The 20,289-nt window shown below is 34.5% G+C and overlaps 1 protein-coding gene across 1 annotated transcript in view; it reads right to left on the reverse strand.

Moving 5' to 3' along the window:
* Positions 1 to 18,997, reverse strand: part of pkhd1l1.1 (PKHD1 like 1, tandem duplicate 1) — a 40,098-nt gene extending 21,101 nt beyond the window's left edge. Inside the window, exons 1-42 of the mRNA XM_053493491.1 lie at positions 18,931 to 18,997; positions 18,734 to 18,811; positions 18,402 to 18,546; positions 17,957 to 18,065; positions 17,767 to 17,824; positions 17,577 to 17,670; positions 17,405 to 17,458; positions 17,251 to 17,324; positions 17,106 to 17,148; positions 16,938 to 17,008; positions 16,191 to 16,301; positions 16,017 to 16,106; positions 14,602 to 14,867; positions 14,217 to 14,308; positions 13,410 to 13,569; positions 13,162 to 13,297; positions 12,844 to 12,987; positions 12,341 to 12,495; positions 11,430 to 11,540; positions 11,065 to 11,223; positions 10,704 to 10,825; positions 10,389 to 10,546; positions 9,998 to 10,164; positions 9,576 to 9,708; positions 9,217 to 9,371; positions 7,711 to 7,833; positions 7,407 to 7,512; positions 7,202 to 7,306; positions 6,945 to 7,109; positions 6,717 to 6,838; positions 6,150 to 6,282; positions 5,557 to 5,749; positions 5,279 to 5,421; positions 4,870 to 4,974; positions 4,457 to 4,645; positions 3,653 to 3,823; positions 3,269 to 3,474; positions 2,121 to 3,096; positions 1,332 to 1,580; positions 1,068 to 1,217; positions 709 to 883; positions 288 to 438 (exon numbers count right to left, since the gene is read on the reverse strand). Coding sequence (XP_053349466.1) covers positions 288 to 438; positions 709 to 883; positions 1,068 to 1,217; positions 1,332 to 1,580; positions 2,121 to 3,096; positions 3,269 to 3,474; positions 3,653 to 3,823; positions 4,457 to 4,645; positions 4,870 to 4,974; positions 5,279 to 5,421; positions 5,557 to 5,749; positions 6,150 to 6,282; positions 6,717 to 6,838; positions 6,945 to 7,109; positions 7,202 to 7,306; positions 7,407 to 7,512; positions 7,711 to 7,833; positions 9,217 to 9,371; positions 9,576 to 9,708; positions 9,998 to 10,164; positions 10,389 to 10,546; positions 10,704 to 10,825; positions 11,065 to 11,223; positions 11,430 to 11,540; positions 12,341 to 12,495; positions 12,844 to 12,987; positions 13,162 to 13,297; positions 13,410 to 13,569; positions 14,217 to 14,308; positions 14,602 to 14,867; positions 16,017 to 16,106; positions 16,191 to 16,301; positions 16,938 to 17,008; positions 17,106 to 17,148; positions 17,251 to 17,324; positions 17,405 to 17,458; positions 17,577 to 17,670; positions 17,767 to 17,824; positions 17,957 to 18,065; positions 18,402 to 18,546; positions 18,734 to 18,811; positions 18,931 to 18,997 — 6,414 coding nt within the window. The remainder of the gene's footprint in view (positions 1 to 287; positions 439 to 708; positions 884 to 1,067; positions 1,218 to 1,331; positions 1,581 to 2,120; positions 3,097 to 3,268; positions 3,475 to 3,652; positions 3,824 to 4,456; positions 4,646 to 4,869; positions 4,975 to 5,278; positions 5,422 to 5,556; positions 5,750 to 6,149; positions 6,283 to 6,716; positions 6,839 to 6,944; positions 7,110 to 7,201; positions 7,307 to 7,406; positions 7,513 to 7,710; positions 7,834 to 9,216; positions 9,372 to 9,575; positions 9,709 to 9,997; positions 10,165 to 10,388; positions 10,547 to 10,703; positions 10,826 to 11,064; positions 11,224 to 11,429; positions 11,541 to 12,340; positions 12,496 to 12,843; positions 12,988 to 13,161; positions 13,298 to 13,409; positions 13,570 to 14,216; positions 14,309 to 14,601; positions 14,868 to 16,016; positions 16,107 to 16,190; positions 16,302 to 16,937; positions 17,009 to 17,105; positions 17,149 to 17,250; positions 17,325 to 17,404; positions 17,459 to 17,576; positions 17,671 to 17,766; positions 17,825 to 17,956; positions 18,066 to 18,401; positions 18,547 to 18,733; positions 18,812 to 18,930) is intronic.
* Positions 18,998 to 20,289: the final 1,292 nt, after the last annotated feature.

The following is a 20,289-nucleotide window of genomic DNA, read 5'->3' on the forward strand; positions in this document are numbered from 1 at the left end:
GAATGTACATGTAGAATAGCATAATTGGGGGGGTGGGGGGTGGTGGGGGGGTAATTACATTATGTAACTGTCTGCAAGTTTGTGGGCCAAATAAAATGAGACAGAGGCCTGTATTTATGTCCCTTGATTTTAACACTTGTTTTATTATTCGTTTACCAGCATTGCATAAGTCATGAATATATTATATATTACCAGCATTGCATTTGGACATGAATATAAATTGATTAGAAGCTCTAATTTATTTGTTAATAATTGTAACATAAATTTATGTTATGAGGGAGTTTTACCGTCTTGGCGTTTCCTCTGTTTCCAATCATCAGTAAGACCTTGGTCTGCTGGGATATGGGCTGGGCATTGGTCACACAGATGACCTGTGTTTCAGTGGTGGACCTGATATCACATACCGACCCTGCGATTGTCACGTTAACATTTCCTCCACTGTGTATGCAAAAGTGGGAAACAGAGCCAGTAATAAGATTTGTAACACAAAATCTGTGTATGAATTGTAAAAAGTAAAAAAAAAGAAAATCTAGCATAGTTTAATGACAGCAAAATGGAAAAAACAAACCTAAAAACAATGCAAACAATACAACACATTTTTTGTCATAAGCACGCTCCAACCTTTTATCCAATTCTTCATAGAGATTTTTATATTCTAACTATTTTTTTTTAAAAGTTGAATACATTTTGACAGGGAAAATTCCAGACCTAAAACCGTAGCCAGTGACTGTAAGCAAAGTGCCTCCGGCTGTTCCTCCTCTTCGAGGCGACACGTCCATAATGACAGGTGTCAGGCTGGTTTTGTATGTGAAGCCATTTGTAATGCTGGCTGAGCCATGGCTATTCAGAACTATCACTGTGCATGACAGCTCCGCTTGAGTTCCTGTCAAAAGCATGTGAATACTCTTTACATTTGTCATTTGTCACTTGCTTCCTTTTCTTTTTTGTCTGTTAGTTGTATTTAAGACATTTTTAAAATATTTTACTGTCACGCAAATATCTGTTTATGGTGATGAACATAAAGGTGTCAGTAGATATGCAGTATTGTATAGTTTTTTCCTATGTACCATTGTTGGCTGGAACATTGCAGTACAAATTTGTAGAACTTGATGAATTTCGGTTGACACCGCATTCTGTATTACAGATGAGAACTTTAGAGGAGTTAGGGTCAAACCCAGAGCCTTGGACTTCTACTAATGCACCTCCACCATAGCTTCCTGTAGCAGCATCAAGCAAGGAAAATGGGTTTGTTACTGCAAAGTACTATCTTACAATATCTATTTAGGCCTCTTTTAAAAATTAATGCAATGAAATATGTAATTTAAGGTCACCTTCATTTGGCACAATTTGCATCAGTTGCAGCTCGTAGGTGAAGTTAGCCTGAGTCAGAGCATAACCTTTAACCTGATGATACAGTGTGACTGGAAACGTTCCTCCTGCATGTTCACCCACAGTGCACTGTATGGTTGTGTCCGTAATTGATGATATATTACATGCCGCACCAGCTATTAGCACAGAAACCAGACCAATGTCCAAGCCAAAACCAGAACCTGAGACTGTGATTGTTGTTCCACTGGGACCTGTAATGTATTAAAGAATATTTTAAAAAATATATGTACAAAAAGAATATTACTTGATATTGTATTATCTTACTATATTTTGTGTATCTTATTTTTACCATTGTATTATTCTGATGGACATTTAAAGTAAATTGAGATAAAGGATCAGTATGCAGAGATAAGAAAAAAAGATGTGAGAAATCAAAAGAAAAAAATTTCAGCTTTGGTATGCTGTGGGTCAGCATGTTTTGAGTTCACCTAGGCCTGGTTCAGACGTGACCTTTAAATTTAAAAGTTTGCATGTTGTCCCCATCCTGTGTAATTTATGTAAAAGCCACTAGAATACAGGCTTCTAAGTCACTGCACATCAACACAAAAGTCTTTTTTTCATAGACTCCAAATGCCAAAAAATATTGATGCTGTTCTGGCAGTTTGTGCTGGCCCACCAACATGGTAAGACATGTTTATTCTTTTAATTAGTCACCTTATTCAAATTTACTAATTACATTTTATTAATTTAATAAATAATGTAACTCAATTGGATTCATTAATTCTTCATACCTGTTGTAGGGCTAACAGTGGTGATATTTGGAGTTTGACTCTGAGTATAGTTAAAGCTTAGTGGTGGGTAATTTACTCCAAACACCTTAATATTGACTTGCACCTGTGTTTCTTTAAAGGAATGGGTCAAACAAGTGACCATGGCAGGAGTTAGAGTCACTATGGTGCATGGGTATGACCCCAGCATGACGCTTGTATTTCCTGTTACAAATCCATTGCCTGTGATTGTTAGCAGTGTTCCTCCTGCTAGACTGCCTGAGCTGGGCTGTAGGCTGGCCAGTGCCAGGCTGGTAAGTTTGACATTTCCAGATGCTAGCCCTTTACTCATGACAACCACCCTCAGGGTGTGAGGTCCTGCGGGCAGAGGGCCGACCAGCAGTGTGAGGTTACTGTCGGTTACATTGCTAACCTCCAAAATAAAATTGTCTGCATACACCATGAGATCTTTAAGATTGCTGCCAAAGCCACTTCCAGATACCAAGACAGTTGTTTGATTTCCACTAACAGAGCTTGGGGAAATTGAAGAAACTGTTGGAACCAGGGAGGTGGAATAAATAAATGAACAGTCAGTGCTGCAGAGAGAAGAGATTCCACCAACTTGAACAGCAACATTTCCTGTTTGAGGTGGGGATGGAGATGTGTCACATATGATGTGAGTGTAATTGCTGAAGACTGTGATACATGGATACCCAGCCACTATGACTGTGCCTGCAGTGAGACCAGAGCCAGAGAGAAGGAGGCGTGTATAACCAGTTGTGCTGCCCACTGATGGTGAGACTGAGTCCAACACAGGCATAACTGCAAAACGTCGAGCAGATTCACTTGGCATTGTGAGCAGGGCAGTGCCCAGATTGTTGATGTAGACTTGGACAGGCAAAAGGATGCCCACGGGTGCACCGGTGTCAGGGCTGAGGAGGCACTGAATGCTGGTGGATGTGCTGTTGATAACTTGACATGAAGTGTTTCCAATCATTACCTGTAGAAATTCATGAGCCAAAGAGGCTTATCAGATCAATGATTACAAAAAGCAGTTAAGCTGTGAGAAAAATCAGATTGTCTTATTAGGGCTTGTACTGAATTTAACAGAATAAAATTTAATTTAATCAAAATAAAATGTTAAACTGGTGCTGAAATCTTTGAGTCTTTACCTTATTGGCACAGGTGATATTGCTAAAGCCAGACCCATAGATGATGATGGGGTCATGATAAGTGCCATGATCAGGTGAGATATAATTGACAGTTGGGCTGGAACAGCTGGAGAAGCTGAAGGACTGGCTGTTGAAGGTTGCATTAGCGTCAGAGCATTCAGGATAGGCCACACAGTCAAGCGCTGACCTGCTCTGACGTGTTGAACCTACATGGACAGTTTTTAGAATGCAAATTAAACCTAGCTCTTGACTTTTAGATTTTTACAATTCTGATTTATACAAATCCGACATTGCGTCATATAAGACTTGCATTAAGCATACACAGATGTAGTTGTAACAAATGAAACACACATGGACAATTAGATGGGCATAACGCATTTGTACCTTGATACCATACAGCCTGAAACCCTGCTACGGTAATGTTTGGCTCAGTATTTTTCTCCTCTAGGGGCCTGACAATCACTGCTCCTTGCATGCTATTCTGGTTTGCTGAGTCGATATAGCCACTGCTGTAATAATACACCCCAGGAGCTGTAAAACAATAACTGAAGAATCCTGTGGACAAAAAATACAAGAGAGACCCATGCATACATTACAACAAGGTTAGATATTTTGCTTTACCCCAGTCTGTTTTCTCAGTCAGGATATGACACTACCCAAGGGCATTTCTATTGTTCTCTGTGGTTTCACATATGGGGGTTAGTGACTAAGGAATGTACTCAACGTGAGTAATATCAGTCATTAACACACATAAATAAGATTCTTCTAGAAGAGTATTTATTGACCACCATTTAAAAAAAAAACTGCTTGGCGATTATTAGTATGTTAAACTATAGTTAAAGTTAGTAGTGGTGTCCCACAAGGGTCAATGTTTCATCCAAATGTATTTTCACTGTGGGTTAAAAACAAGTGGTATTTATATGTATGCTACAGGCATTTTATTCTTGTGCATAGTTCTAGAAGCAGTCTTTTTTTCATTTACAAAATGTTTTTAATATTATAAAAAAAAATATTAGAGTCTTAATACTGTTCTTGCGGCAGTAATATAAACTATTAGTTAGTCTTAAACAGTTGACCTTACTGGTTTATAGATTGCATATTATTTACAAATTTACAATTTACCTATTATTTACAAATTTTAAAATAATTCTGGAAAAGATTATTTGCATAAGGTTATATTCTTAGTACCAGTGGCTGTTTTGGAATTTCCACTGTTGAAGGTCACTCCATCAAACTGGGTGCTGCTGGGACTGTCGACGCTGAACACTCTGTAGCCCAGGCTTTGAACAAAGGCTGGAGCCTGCCAACTCCAGACAACTGTATCCCCAACAGATACTATCACTGTAGCTGGGCTCCATGAATAACCCTGACCATAGACTGAATACACAAGACACACACAGTCACATGCATGATAGATGTCAGGCTCTGGGTCTCATACATGGAAAGAAAATGCCTTTTATACACCTTTAATATTAATATTGAATACTGAAATATTGTGTTTTTATAAAATAGCTTTTAAAAACAACTTTTTGTTTCTACTTTTTCTACAGAACATGTACTCGAATACTTTAGTCTCAGCCTTAAAATGAGGTTGGACATACTTGGGTTAATGCCTTGGTTTGTGATGGTATATGTTTGCTTCTTTGTTTGGGTCACACACTGCAGCTGATTATTTGAAGCAGCAGTCACACTACAGAGTGTGTCACCTGTGAAAAATACACAACACTTACTCCGGCTAAACCGCCAAATTATGACTCAGTAATATTCCACAGCACTTTTAGATTCTGGAATCTAATCTTTAAAATAAACCCTCTTGTGCTTGCCGGTTTCTCTGTAACATATAATACATTGCAATGTATTTTTCACTCTGTCTTGGTATATTCCTTATTAATCAGCTTAACCAAAAACACAAAGTTAGGTAATGATGTACTGTACATTGTGCTTAATTCCTCCTCCAATGGTTATACAACTGATGTGCAAGTGCTTTTTTTTTTTGCCCAGGTACTGTACCTAGTGTAACTTCATTGTCTTTGAGAACAGGGCTGAATCCAGAACCTGTAATGGTTACTGTGGTTCCTCCGTACAGAGAGCCGTACTGTGGAGAGATGCTTGTAACACGTAAGATGTACTCTATGGTGGTGTTCACACCAGAACTGTGTTTCAGGTAAACATGTAGATTAAAAGAAAGGAAAATGTAAATTTAATAAAATTATATATGTATTTTATATAATGATCTGTTTTATATTTATTGCATTACAAGTTTTAGATAAAAGTTTGAAGATTGGTACCTGATTAGAGGATAGCCCTGGTTCCCCACTATAATGTTGATATCATACAGCCCAGGGGGAAGTGTGGGTAACAGGCAGGTAATTATAGTACTGGACCATTGCTGCAACTCACACACTACACCACCAACGAGGATTGAGCAGCCTTGGATCTGGTCACCAAAGTTTGAACCAATGATGGTAAGAACCCTGTTCCCTTTACCATGCAACAAAAAGCAGTTATTTACTTAGTTCCATCTAGTAGGCATCCTTAAAATTATGTAAATTAATGTGTTTTTGAAATTGTTAAACAAAAAATTTTAATCTTAAAACACATTTTGCTTTAAAAAAAAAGCCAATGTTGCACAATTCAGGTTATGCAAGGCGGAGTAATGACAACTAACATCCTGTCTAGACGTTACAGGAAAAACATTTCAAAGGTCATCCATCAGTAGTTGTGTCAAAGGTAAAAAGATGGATTGTCAAGGAAAAACACCTGTAAGGGCTTAATATGTAGCAGGAAATCAGCAGTGTTTCGACAGAAATTAATACTGCATAATATGATCCTATTTAATTTACTGTAGTAAACACTTTTTTTTCTGAGAAGGAGATCCTACCAAACACCGTTGTTGTTTGTGGGCTCAGTCCAGTAATTGTAGCCATCAGGTTGGTGTCATATGTGAAAGAGTATGGAGATGTGACCTGAATATTTCCCATTGTCAGAGTCACTGCTTTTGTTTCTGCTGATCCCTAAAATTAAAGGCAACTCTCAGGCAACCAAACAAACCCACAGATATACAGTAACAAACCAACAGTCAAAATGACTTTTATTTTGTTGACCTTTCAGTGCACATGCTTTTTACTCGATCAAACACCATAAGCCAGTTATTAGTGGTAATCAACAAAACAAACAAAACAAAACACTCTACTGTAAAGGTTTCATAAAACCCTTAAGAATACTTCCTCTGATGCAAAAAAGTCCTAAATTGTTTGGGGCAAATTTTAAACTGACTTTTTATCCAACAATTAACAATTTTATCCTCTCATTTTAAAATGATTAACTTGAATTATGTTGGGCCAACACAAGCTGTTATAATGCCTAATGTGGTCTACACATCTCTTTAACTTTGCCACACACAATCCCTCCAACATAGTCAAATATAGGAGCAATTAATTTCACTTACAGCTGGAACCCTGCATAAGAGCTGGGAGAGATTCACATCAATTATGACACACTTTACACCCCCAATAGCAGCTGTAGTGTCCTGGCTGAATCCATATCCATAAATAGTCAGAATTGTGCCCCCTGTAAAAAAACGTAGTAGAGGAAGCTATATTAAGAACCTTATATAGAATGGATAAAACATATCTGCAAACATCTGCAGGGAGAAATGCTTTTGTGCCATCATTACCAGTAACACTCCCTGCAGTGGGTGCTATGGAGGTCACCCCCATTTGGTAGGTGAAGTTGAAGATGTTGCCACCAATATAACCAGCATTACCCAATGTAGGAAAATTCACAGTGACTGGGTATAATCCAGCACTTTGAGGGCCTACACTACATGTCACTGATGTATCTGAAACAAAATGCATTAATGGTTAAACCCTTGTCTTGGTTATTAACAATATGAGTGTTTTGTTATAACAGCTACAGTACTTTTCAACTCACTTGTAACTTGAAGAACTAAGCATTGGGTATTTCCGATCTGTACTGTAGCATTTTTAGCAAATCCTAATCCTTGGATGGTAAGAACAGTTCCTGAAGCACTAGCTCCTAAAATAGATTAAGCAAGATAAATATTTTTTTCATTAATATATAGATGGCAAAAGTGACAGTAAAGTTTCCATTTAAAAAATGAGATCATTCGTTCTACCTTGCACTGGATCGATGTTTGTTACAATTGGGGTCTCAGATTGAGTCCATGTAAACCCACAATCACCTGAACACATTGATGGGATGCCATTGATAAAAACTTGTACCTAAAAAGATATTAAATATATGTTAGGCTCTGTTTTATTACTGGGCTGACACTGTGAAATGCCCTTTAGACTATGCATGTATTTTGGTCTGCAAACACACATGCTTGACATCAGTTGTTGAAAAACATCATTGATTCTGAAGAATTTTAACAAGTGATTTAGCTGGATTTCATATGAATTACTTGTGAAAAGAAGCACCTGCGTTTTATTTGTAGGCACACGCAGGAAATCTCCCATGATGCTTTGCTTCAAAAGGCCTCCTTGTTGCTTAACCTGTGCTTTCACAGAAGCGTTAACACCTACTACACCAGAGTCATCGATCTAGTAAACAAATCATAAATCAGAAAACACATTTATTAAATCAATTAACATTTTAGAATTATCCCTAAATAATATCCCTAAACAGAAAAACATTTTCAAAAAAATAAAAAAGCGATTTAGTTAAGACTTTGCAAAATATATAATGTATTATATGTGAATTACACTGTACATGAATAGCTGTTCGTAGTGTAATATTTTTTTCAACAGAATTTACATTATATTTAAAAAATATGTTTAGGCTATTTTAATTTGAATATATCAAAAGTGCAACAAAATCACTAGCCATCATAAATATGTAAAAACTGAGGTTTACTGTATGCATGCACTGGGTGTTATATATTTTTTCATTTGTCTCCTGAGCAATATCCTAGAGGTATCTTCTGATATGTTTAATTTTGTATTAACAGTTACAGTTCACCCTTTAATGTTCTCAGCCCACAACTGTCCCATTCAGTCCCATAAATAGATTTAAAAAGTGTGATGTGTCATTCTTAATAAAAATTTATTTAGTAGAAAATTGTTGGGGTATAATTAAGCAATATCACATGAGAGGGAGCGCTGTGCTACTTAATATACTGTAATATGGTGCAACCCTTGTGCCTATAACTGCATTACAGCGTGCTATATCCAGGAGGTCAGCACTCCCTCTTGTGTGATATGGATTTTATACAATCATTCTGCAAACACCATTTCCATATCAACAGATTATGATTTGTTGCTTTGTTTAACCAGTTATTTTGTCCTGCCAACACATATCCTTCTACAGCTGATGGAACTATTTAACGTAATTGGCAGTTACTAAACCATGAAGGTGATGGACAGTCCTACAGTATAAATCTCACGTTTCTGTTTAAATTCCTACATATTGTATTGTTCTTAAGAAAAATTCAGTTCTGTTAACTTCTGGGGCCTGGGAAGTAAAATCCCAAATAGTGTTAAATTAAAAAAACTAGTAGTTCCCTAGTCAAACTGTTGTTTAAGATGACATAACATACCTGTTGCTCTCTCCTTAGTATGGCAGACTTATAGACCTATTTTTATCTCCTTGCTGGAGACCAAGAGTTAATTTAATGATTTAAATTAACAGTGTACTTAATTATTGTAAAACACCTAGGGCACAGAATTATACATATAGTTGAACACCCTAGTGTTGTATCCATCGATAATCACCACTTGCGGAATGCATCTCATCCAATCAGATTGCTTGTTAAAATTAACTTTTGTATAAAAGGAAAGAAAACATTTAAAGTGCAGCAGTTCTTGAACAATTGGTATGATCTGCTGGGTTTATATCCTGTTTTATAATAATAATAATAATAATAATAATAATAATAATAATAATAATAGAATTCTGATATAATAAATGAGCTGATGGTATTTCACCTGCAGTAGAGGTTGATTTCCTGGTAATGTAAGCCATTGAATTTCCCAGAGGTATCCTTTACAGTCTGCTGTACTATTAACACTCAGAAGGCCCAGATCTGGAATGCCTTGCAGAGCATATTTCAGGTCATCTGCACTGATGCTCACAGGCAGATCTAAAACACACATGGATGAAGCAGCATGTAATTTAGTTTTTCAAATAGTGAAAGATTTGTTAAAATAACATTCATTATTTAATCAAAGGTATAGATTATTACAGTTTAGTATGGCTATGTACCATATAGAGTAAAAGTGCAGTCAATAATAATAAACTAACAAATAAAACCCATTAAAGGAAAAATGCAGGCAACACAATTGACCTTTCACTATCTGGCCAAAGATTTCCACACTGAAGGTTCCACTCAGTGGTGGACTGGCTCTTTGCAAACGTGTCACAGTGGCAGTGGCAGTGTCCTGGGCCAGCACTAGCATGTCCTTACTAGTATATATTTCCTTGAAAAGGAGGGAAAATCAGATGACACTGTAAGAGGTATTTCAGTAAAAGCATTCAGCTCTAATTCCTTGAAAACAATTTTGTGGAATTTTTTTGACTATGAAAAGACCATGAAATCACTGCTTTATGGCTCTTATTCTTTAAATGTATGTGTTTTGGTATTGGGAGCTTCGGAAATGATGGGAACTGTAATGTAAGATGCTACCATTTCACTCCTATCCGGAAGGACCAAAATTATTAACTTGCTTAATCACCATCCAAACACAATGTATGTTGATGCACACATACCTGCAGGAAGCCAATCTGTAGCAGTGGAAAGTCAAAGGCACAATTATAAGGAGAGGCAGTAATCTTGTAGCTGACATCAGATGAATTAATCAGCTTCTGCACTGAGAACCTCTTAAGAAATCGACCAGAATCGGATAGAGCAGGAGGTCTTCTCTTCATAATAACAGCTAAAAAAAAGCACATTTTTTATGTTAATGTCAAAGTCAGTGTAATGACTATTATATACAGTAGGTACTGTTATACAGTGAAATGATTTCTTCAGTGTTTCAGTACACACACTGTAAAATGTAAAAAAAACCCTTTTTTTAAAAAAAAAGTCACAAACATGTAAAAGGTTTCAATTTCTATAATTTTTTTAATGAAATGGAGACAACCTTTTTTTTTCACGTACCATTTGTGCCACTCACGGTGGCTGTTTTCCCAAGCTGAATTGTGTCTATATAGTAATCTGCTGCGTCTTTATATAGATGTACTTCAAGAAGTTGATAGTTACTTCCAGGGTAGTTTATTTGCAGACTGGATAAAAGCTCCACACACATATATTTCCATCTATAAAAAAGTATGTTGCATTACTAGTGCCTCATTCAACATGACAAAATCAATCAACTTTTGTAAAAAAAACAACAACATGTGATTACATTTAGGATTTTGTTATGCATTTAAATGATCATTATGATCTTTTACATGTACTGCAGTTTGAACTTACACATCCCCCTGTTCGAACAATACTGGAATTACAGTAGTAACTTGGACAACTCCTAAACTCTTTAAGTATGTAAACACCAATTCCAGTCCTTTCTTTGGGTAACCTTTGTATGCAAAGCAAAGCTAGACAATGGGAAAAAATATAAATTAATAAATAAAATAACCTACAATAAATACATAAGGACACATTTACAACAAATACCATTTGAGTTACTCATTATTATCTACAAAAATCTAAGATAAACACTTTTATTACATCTCAAATTAAAACGATTACCTATTAACTGTAATATTTATTACAGTTACCTGTTTTCCTGATTTTCTGTTTATGACAATAAAACTACATTAGTACAGTTGCTTACTGTAGGATATTTCTGAAGTGACACAGGCCCATACGTTGCTCCAGACACAGACACATCATCCGATTTAAACAGAACAGTTGGGTTCATCAGAGACCAGGATCCACAGAAGGCCTCAGTGTCAGACACCCTTGTCCCTCGCATACTTACATCACCAGTAAACTGAAAAAGTGGGAAATAATTTTAAAACCCAGTGTTACAGCACCGCATAAAACAGAGTAGTGAGAATTAAGTGCTAAGTAAGACCTGTCCACTGTAAAAGACATAAATGATCTTCACTGTTGATGATGCTAAAACCTACAGAACTGCAGGACTGCTTATTATATTATATACTTGATTTTATTGCTTTGATATTTTAATGTGCTTACCCCTGTTATATTTGTTTCATAGTCTCTAAAATATTTAACAGCTGAATTTTCCACATTTAACAGCTCGCTGGGACAATCAGCAGACGTCATGGCCACCAGTGCAGCAGTCACCTAGAGGTGATTTTTAAAAGATACTTATTGAAATGAAAGATATGAATTATTAAAATAAATAAAAGCATGGTTGTTTTTTATAGTTATAATAATTAACATTTTGCAGCTTAAAAAATAATAATGTGTGACCCTATTAGGGTAATATGGCAATTAGGTTTAAAAATTTTAACTGGGCCTTGAACATCACAAAACTTGTATTGTTTTTCTATAGTTTATTTAATATAAAAGGCTGTGGTTTGGAAAGAATTTCAGATTTTAGAGATATATGTTACATTTTAGATGTCTCTTAGAGAATAAATAAAATAAATACTTTAACAGCAATATATTTTTTTATGTGGCTTCACAATCTTCTCAATATTAAAAGTTCTTATTTCAGTTCTTTAAACTAAGTTCTTAATAGTAAAATTATTAATAGTAAAAGTATTTGAGCTTGCAATTTAATAAAGTTATATCTGTTTGGCTATTGAAATAGAAATACTTAATAATTATCTTAAACATGTCAATAATACAAAGTATGTAAAATAACTTGAAAATTCAGAACTTGTTAAGCTGTAAATGTAAATGTAATTAATTTGAGGTTTTGCTAGCAAGTTTTATGTCTAATATTAAGGTTACAAAAAATTGTGCTCATTTATTATTTGTATTCTTGTATATTACTTATATACTGTATATATATATATATATATATATATATATATATATATATATATATATATATATATATATATATATATTAGAACTGCTTAGTCAAGGGGTTAAATTACTGTCTCTATATTAGCAACAAATGAAAGAATGGAAACCTCAGTCTCAGATGCATTGTATGACAAAGGGCTGGACGAGATTCCTCCCCACATCAAAGTGAAGTTTTTTAAATCTGCTTTTCCTTTAGTGTTCTCTATAATGGTAATATTTACATCTACTTCATTTGTCCAGTATTGAAGGTCCTGAAAGTCACCTGACATGGAGATATGGTGTCAAGTCTTCGCATAAATCGACAAACTTACAAAGTTTAACATTTTTGTTTACATTTTTGCTTAAAATTGTCTATATATAACTATATATGTATACTGTATACTATATATGTCCTATATATATATATATATATATATATATATATATACACACACACACACACACACATTATAGTTTATAACTATATATGTATACTGTATACTATATATATATACCGTAAGTCACTTTAAATGTATTCATTGTTGACATAAGCTAAAGTTTCACTATATTTAAGTTTGCACAAACATAAAGAAACTGCTGATTTATACCATGCTTACATTTACTTTCTTACCTCTGCTAGAATTGAACGTGATGGTGTATTGTGACTGTTTGTCCAGCTGCTGCTTTGTGACAATTACTGTGTCTGGTTTAATGGACCAAAGAGCATTCAGTTCATCCTGTAACACCTGAGCAGGTGCACTGACAGGGATTGGCCCTGTAACAAGACAGAACTGAATCAGTCGTGCAAGCACAGCAGTGCGATATGACTTGCAATATGACATTACTGATCATGCTGAAATAGGATACTTGTTCCAAAGTTAGATTCTTTAGCTTTTTTTTCCCTAGCCACTAATTCTATTAAAGTGTTACCACAAATTTCCAACTGAACCTGTTCTGTCCTCTCTGTAGGCCAGACTATAGTAGGTAAAGTCACAGGTGTTCAAAGAAAAGCAGCCACTGCTTATAGACAGTATTTGCACCTCCTGGACTGGCGTAACCACACTCCAGCCCTTAAAAGCAATCATCTGAAACCACAATAAATAACCAAACAAACAAAAAACAAAAAGAAATCAATTTGTCAGTCAATAAATCAATCAGCAAAAGATAGTTTAATTTCTATTTAAATATTCCACCCACCTGAATCTCATTTAGCACATTGTAACTGGCATTTATAACTTGTATCTCATTAACAGCATCTATTGTCTGCTGAGGAGTAAAAGGGCTTGTCTCTTTGTAAAATCCCACATCAACAGAGGCAACACCTCCATACTCTTGACACAGGACCTCAATGTAATATCTGCATAAATGTATTTGAATGAAGCAGTGAGAAGAGAGAAGTAATTATACTTAAGGACACATCCAAAGTACAAACAAGCACAAAGCATGTACTCAGCTAATGTACAGTACATGCTTAGGCACCATGCTCCTTGGCTTATCAGATAATGTTAAAATTCCAGCATTGTTGCTGACGCACACACCAGTACGTGACTAGACTTTGGAAATTCTGTCCTTAAAGATTTTTTTTGAGTGAGGTAGGCTTTTACATAAAAGCTTAAAGATTAAACAGATTAAAATTCCAGATTAAAGAGACTGGAATGTTTTGTTCCAGATTTAAGAGCACTATTTCAGTATCACTGCTGTCTTTACAACATACAACCACCCAAAGATTTGCTTGTACTGTTAATGTGGATGTTACCATTCCCACCATTCTCACTCCACCGCACCATGCACACACATTCACCGTCAGGGAAATTAAGCATAGATAATTCAACCTATGAAAATTCCACCCAAAAATTACTGCATACTTTACGTAGTCATAGGCTTTCAATGTTGCTGTATACACCCAAAAGTATTAGACACAAATTATACATCAAAATTATCCATCTACAGTACATGGACACAGTATGCAAGAATGGTAAGAAAAATACATTAACTCTCACTTACGGCTTTCCGCTCTCCAGCCTCATGACCGCAGATCTCTGAGTTGGACTACGGAAGAAATCAGTGGCCCACTGTGCATTATATGCGATCAGGACCTTTTGGAAGAAATGGAAGAGCAACTTAATTATGAAATCGTATGATTTATAATACTTTATTCATATAAACTGCCATATGTAAATTATGATAAAGGATTAAATAAAATTAAAAGCTGGAATACTCCAATATTTTCAATAATAATATGAATTTAATAATTTATATAAATCATGATTTACTATATATTAATCAAAAATACAAACAACTTCAAAACCAGCAGAACCAATATTGTCATTATGATATAAGATGTAATAACATAAACACCTTATAAAGAACCAAAAAGTTGCTGTAGTACCTTATCTTCTGGCTTGCCAGTTTTACTGAAATACAGCTGAGCTCGGTCATCTGCTTTAACTATAAAATAGTAGTTGTCAGTCTCCATGGGAACAAAAAAGCCACTGAATCGAGCCACAAAATAGTCCAATTCTAAGGGCCAGACATAGGACAAAGAGTCCACCCACTGGACCGAGTATCCTGGACGACTAGAGTTATAGTAAAGAACGTCTTCTAAACGCTGGGGTATACTTTTATTCCACATCTCCATTTTTAACCCCCTGCCACCTGCAAATAAACAAAGTTATAAATAAGTTCAAAATTTACTCAAATTTTACTCAAATACAAATAATTAAAATTAATAAAGGTTAATTAATTTTAAACAGGACAATTTAGACATAGCACATTCTAAATTTAAAGATTGTTCTTCCTATAACCACATTCATTAATGCAGAAGGTGTATAGCATTTGGTGTATATGAATTACATGTATATTTACAAAATTAATGCTTAAAGCTTTTAGATTGGAACAGCTACATGTTTTAGTATATGTTAGGAAAACACACACTTGATCTATATTCAGCTAGGTTTGGAAATATATTTCATTGATACAACACATACTGTATGGCAATAGTATACGTAAAATAGATGGCAATATAATTAGAATCATAAAGAAGTGCATACTTTATTATTCAATATTAAATTAAATACAGGTATATGCAAAATGAAACAATCATTTGCTTTTTTATTTAGCATTTTTCCGTGATGTCACTTTTTGTGCCCTGGGCGAGGTGTACATTAATCTAAACCTGTGATTTGAATTACAGCAAAAAAGGCTGTACTGTCAGGGTTGCTGTCCTAGAAAACTCATCAAAGCCCTCTGACCAATTCAAACATGTGGTATAAATTATTATACTTATGGTACTAACTGGTAATACAAATACAAATGTAAATGTGCCGATACAAATAATACTTATATAAAAAGTAATTATTAAAATCAACGACTAGCTAGGAGGATCATGAAAACAACTAATCCCTAGATATTAGTTACAGTAATTAGAAAATACCTTTTCTAATAGAGATAAATCTTTTTATTTTTATTTTAAAATCTGTTTATTTTTTTTTACTAATAACAAATTAAAACTATATTAATATTAAAACAAATAGTCTATGGTTTGTTGGCAAATGATCACAAGTAATGAAAGAATTTTTGTATTCTTGTGCCTTGTGTGTGACAAGTGAAAGGCTTATGATTGTTATCACTTGACTGACAGACTGCTATTAAACTTCAAACATAAGTGTCTGCAAGGTGAAACATGAGACAACACTGCTGTCGCAGAGCCATTGTAAAAAGTTGTTCCTTAAGAACTGCATTTTGTACTGCTTAAACAAAGACTGCAACAAGAATGCAAGGACAGTGATTAAGCAAAATTTTTACCTGGAAACACTGTCATGTTATTCCATTCATACTTTGGTGTTGCACAGACTATTGTCTCATCCGTTACATTCTGTACACTGCACTCCGAACCTTGAGAAAAACAAACATTCATTGTAAGTCTAATGCATCCACAATGTCTTATAGGGAAAAAAGCATAAAAAAGCCAATTAATACCTCCCACTAAAACCATCACCGGACTGTCTGTCTGATCAAAATAGTTCCCCTGAATTGTGAGCAAAGTGCCTCCCAGCATACTACCCGTGGAAGGGTACACTCCAGTAACCTCTGCAAGAAAGAATCCTGGTTATTACAGTAAGTGATATTACAACCATATTATAGATTGAATTAAAGCTTTAAGACTTTTAAATTTGTGTTTGTTCAGATGCACTGAAAACAAGCTAGCTCTGTGAACTCATCTGATTGAATATTAGTATGACTTGTTATAGGAAGGTTGGAGTTCTTTCAAAACACCAAATTATTAATATTACTATTATTATTCCCCAAGCACTAATGATTTGGTTTGTATATTTGTATCTTAGGATCTGCTGATGTAATTATGAAGATTTCATGCCAGGATTCACAATATTGTCATAATGAACACTTAGTACTGTTTGACTTTATAGTGCTAGTAAGTTGTAGTTTGCTAGTGTCAACCAGATGTGCAGTACAAGTGTTCCTCTCAAAGCTTCTTTCTTACATCTCCTTGGAAAGTTTTTCCTTGCCACTGTCAGCTGCTTCTTGCAATTGAGTTATTTAAATCTACATCTTTTGTACAGTTGTTTTGGGACAGGTCTTTTTTAACAATGCCTATTGTTAAAATGCTATACAAATAAAAGTTGAATTAAACAAGCTGTGGCTATTTTTTCTTGCTTACTCTGTACACAGATTCATTCTCCTATATCACCACAGTCACTTATTTACCTGCATATGTTTGAAACATTGAAAGTTTATTCAATGCTGACACATGGTAGACCCCAAAGTCTGGCAAGCTCCTGAAACATATATTTCAATTGGGATTTTTAATATACAATACACATTTCTGTCTTTCAATATCAAAGATATGCAGTAAGTTATTTGCATTTCACTGACCTTCCATATTCACTATCAAGAATGTAACTGAGGTTGTGATGTCCTATTAGGAAAGAAACCAGCATTGTTTAAGTCCACTTCAATATTAGAGCAAGTTGCAATAGAAATATTTTAGTGCATACAAAATGAGCAATATGTCCCCTACCCACATATGTTCCAGTTACTTTACAGCTCATGTATCCCCAGTCACTGGTGTTAGAATCCAAAGTCAAGCCATACCTAAAGAAGAATGATGAATGTGTGATGAGTACTGAAATAATATCATAATTAGAATTTAAACTTAAAGGACATGTACTCACAGCGTGTCTGAGTTAGGTCTCAAAAGATTACATGGCATTCCACCCATATATGCTCTGCATTTAAAAAGATATAGAAATACAAATAAAAATATTACATATACTATATAAAGAGAGAGAGAGAGAGAGATAGAGAGAGAGAGAGAGTTTGATTAGTACATTTATATTTCTTTACCTTAGAAATCTTACATTCTGCCCATTGGAGCTTGTTGCTGTGTTGCTGCCGTAGACATCAGTAAAAATTCTCCCACGCAAAGTAACTACAGAACCTGGATTATGTGACAGAGTAAAAAATAAAAAAAACATTAAAAAAAAACAGTTTTACCTTTATATGATTACAAATAAGGCAAGGAGAAACGTTGCACCTGGAAGACCAGTTAGTGGGGTGATGTATTGGATAGAAGGTGTTCTGTACCAACGAGTCTGTGAAGGCACAACAAACAGTTGCAAATATGTATGGCACTAGGGTCGGTGTGCTATAAATAATAAAACAAAACAATAAGCCACAGTTATAAAGGAAACCAAGAATGTAAGAAATGCGTAAAAGAACCTTACATAAAACATACACCAATAATTCCATGGGTTTCCATTGCACATTCCCTTAGTAGGAATAGGAACACCATCCACTTTGACAACAAGCATGTAGTCATCTTGTGGCATTGATCTGAAAAAGACAACCAGCTCTTTTAGCACTTCAACAAATTGCATGTATCTAACTGGACAGGGATGGAAAAAAACTTTGTTTTTGTATTGTTTTTGTTATTTTAATGTATGTACATATTTTTACTTTTTTAAAACCTTTTTTAATTACTTATTTATTTTACTTTTTGGTATAATTATCATTTTAGTATAGATAGATAGATAGATAGATAGATAGATAGATAGATAGATAGATAGATAGATAGATAATGCATTATGGGCTCTAGACTTAGCCCTGGTAACTCATTTATATCAGCTCACAGTTATTAATTAATTGTTACAGTAGCTGTATTGTTGGTACCTAGTATAGCATGTGATTTTGGTAGAAAGTGTGGCATCTTTCTCTACATCACATGGAAATGATCTGGTGGTGGACACCAAAGTCACAGTGTTGCCGATGTCTGGGTTGCTGGAATCAAAACTGAACTGACTCTGCTGAGCAAAACCTTAAAAAAAAAAGAAATGCACCAATACTTTGTTAAAATATATTTATAAAATATTTTTATTTAAGTATATGTAATGTAGGTTCAGTAATGTTCAGTATATGTACTGTAATATATGTAATGTTCATCTATCCTCAGTGGTCTTTTAAAGTAAGAGAAATGTTAATGTTTGTAATAATACAATACCTACCATTTCCCTCAATGGTCAGCCGTGTTGCTCCATTCGTACTACCAAGTTTTGGGGTTACTCTCTGGACAATTTGGGCTCCTAGAAAATGGTTGGAAAATTCAAAATTTTCTTAACTGAATGTGTTGTGGCTGATGTAAGTACATGGTATGTTTATTACCAATACTGTACTGATTATCAAGAATGTTTTTATATCTTGCCTAAAAAATGTATTTGTAGAACCCAGATCACAAGGCACAGGTACTTGTGCACTGCTGTGATTTGCATGTTGATGGATCGGGACGCACACTTCTGGTGTTCTGGTCACATGCAGAAGGACATTCAATATAAAACAGGCTGTGGTTCTGTGTATTTAAAAAAACCAAAATAATTGCTAGTAAGTGAACTTTACAACATAGAGTTAAATGAGGTGTTAATGTGATATCACAACTAATTGGTGTGTATTGGTGAAATAGGCAAAAATTAGACATATTTTAATAATGTCTGGGTCATGTAAAAATGTGGTTACTTTCTATCTCTTGCAAAAACATTTCATCCAAGCCTGAATAATTCATTTCAGCATTTACCTGGTGATAATATCATTATATTACATCTTTCCTTAAAAAAAAGTAAGTAAGTAAATAAATAAATAAGTAAGAAAGTATATAAATAGCTTATAGTATTGTAAAAAAGCCATTTTCTTTTAACCAAAGGGCCATTCACTACTTATTTTTAATTATATCATTCACAATAGAAAAATTATCGTACATGACCTTTATTTATTTACCATTATTTATTAACCATTTAATATTTACTTTTAGACATTTATACATACATGTATTTTTGCAGGACAATATTCTTCTTAGGATGATTATTCATAATAATAATAATAATAATAATAATAATAATAATAATAATAAAGCCTTTTTGTGATTTCTGTGCAATAACTAATGAACAACAATAAAATGTATTTAACAGAAAATCACACAAGGTAAAACGAGTAAAAAATAAGAACATAAAAAAGAAAAATCATTTAAAAAATAAAAGAAAAAAAACATCAAAGTAATAGTAATGTAATACATAAGTAATCAGCAACAAAGAAATTAATCATGTTAGCAGGAATTAAGGAGCGTAAACAGGTAGAAGGAAGTAGGTCAGTAGTTGGCTTTGTAAGTAGTAAGTCTGGCTGGGGATCAAACACACCCTTGAGGTGTGAAGTGTCCATGCTAACCACTAAGCCACCATAAGTACATAATTATTATGTTTAAATTTAGCATGAAATTTTGCCTTTCAAAACCCAAGGTACATTTTTTACTTTGAAAACTATAAATACTAACATCCATCTTTTCAGAGTTTTCTCTGAATCTGTCTGTGCATTCAAAGTCTGTCTGTCTCTATGTCTTTGTCTCATGTCTGTTGTGTTTTTGTTGGTTGGCATCATGTTTATAGCGAACATTCCTTTTCCCAGTATTGGGACTTTTTGTTTCATCACAATTAAGAAAACCTTGACTTGCATCAATTTTGTTTATATTCTCTGACAGCTCAATATCATTTCTTTTAGATGCTTATAAATAAACCCT

This window comes from Clarias gariepinus, chromosome 3 (genome assembly GCF_024256425.1).
Source record: "Clarias gariepinus isolate MV-2021 ecotype Netherlands chromosome 3, CGAR_prim_01v2, whole genome shotgun sequence".
In the NCBI taxonomy this organism is placed as follows: Eukaryota; Metazoa; Chordata; class Actinopteri; order Siluriformes; family Clariidae; genus Clarias; species Clarias gariepinus.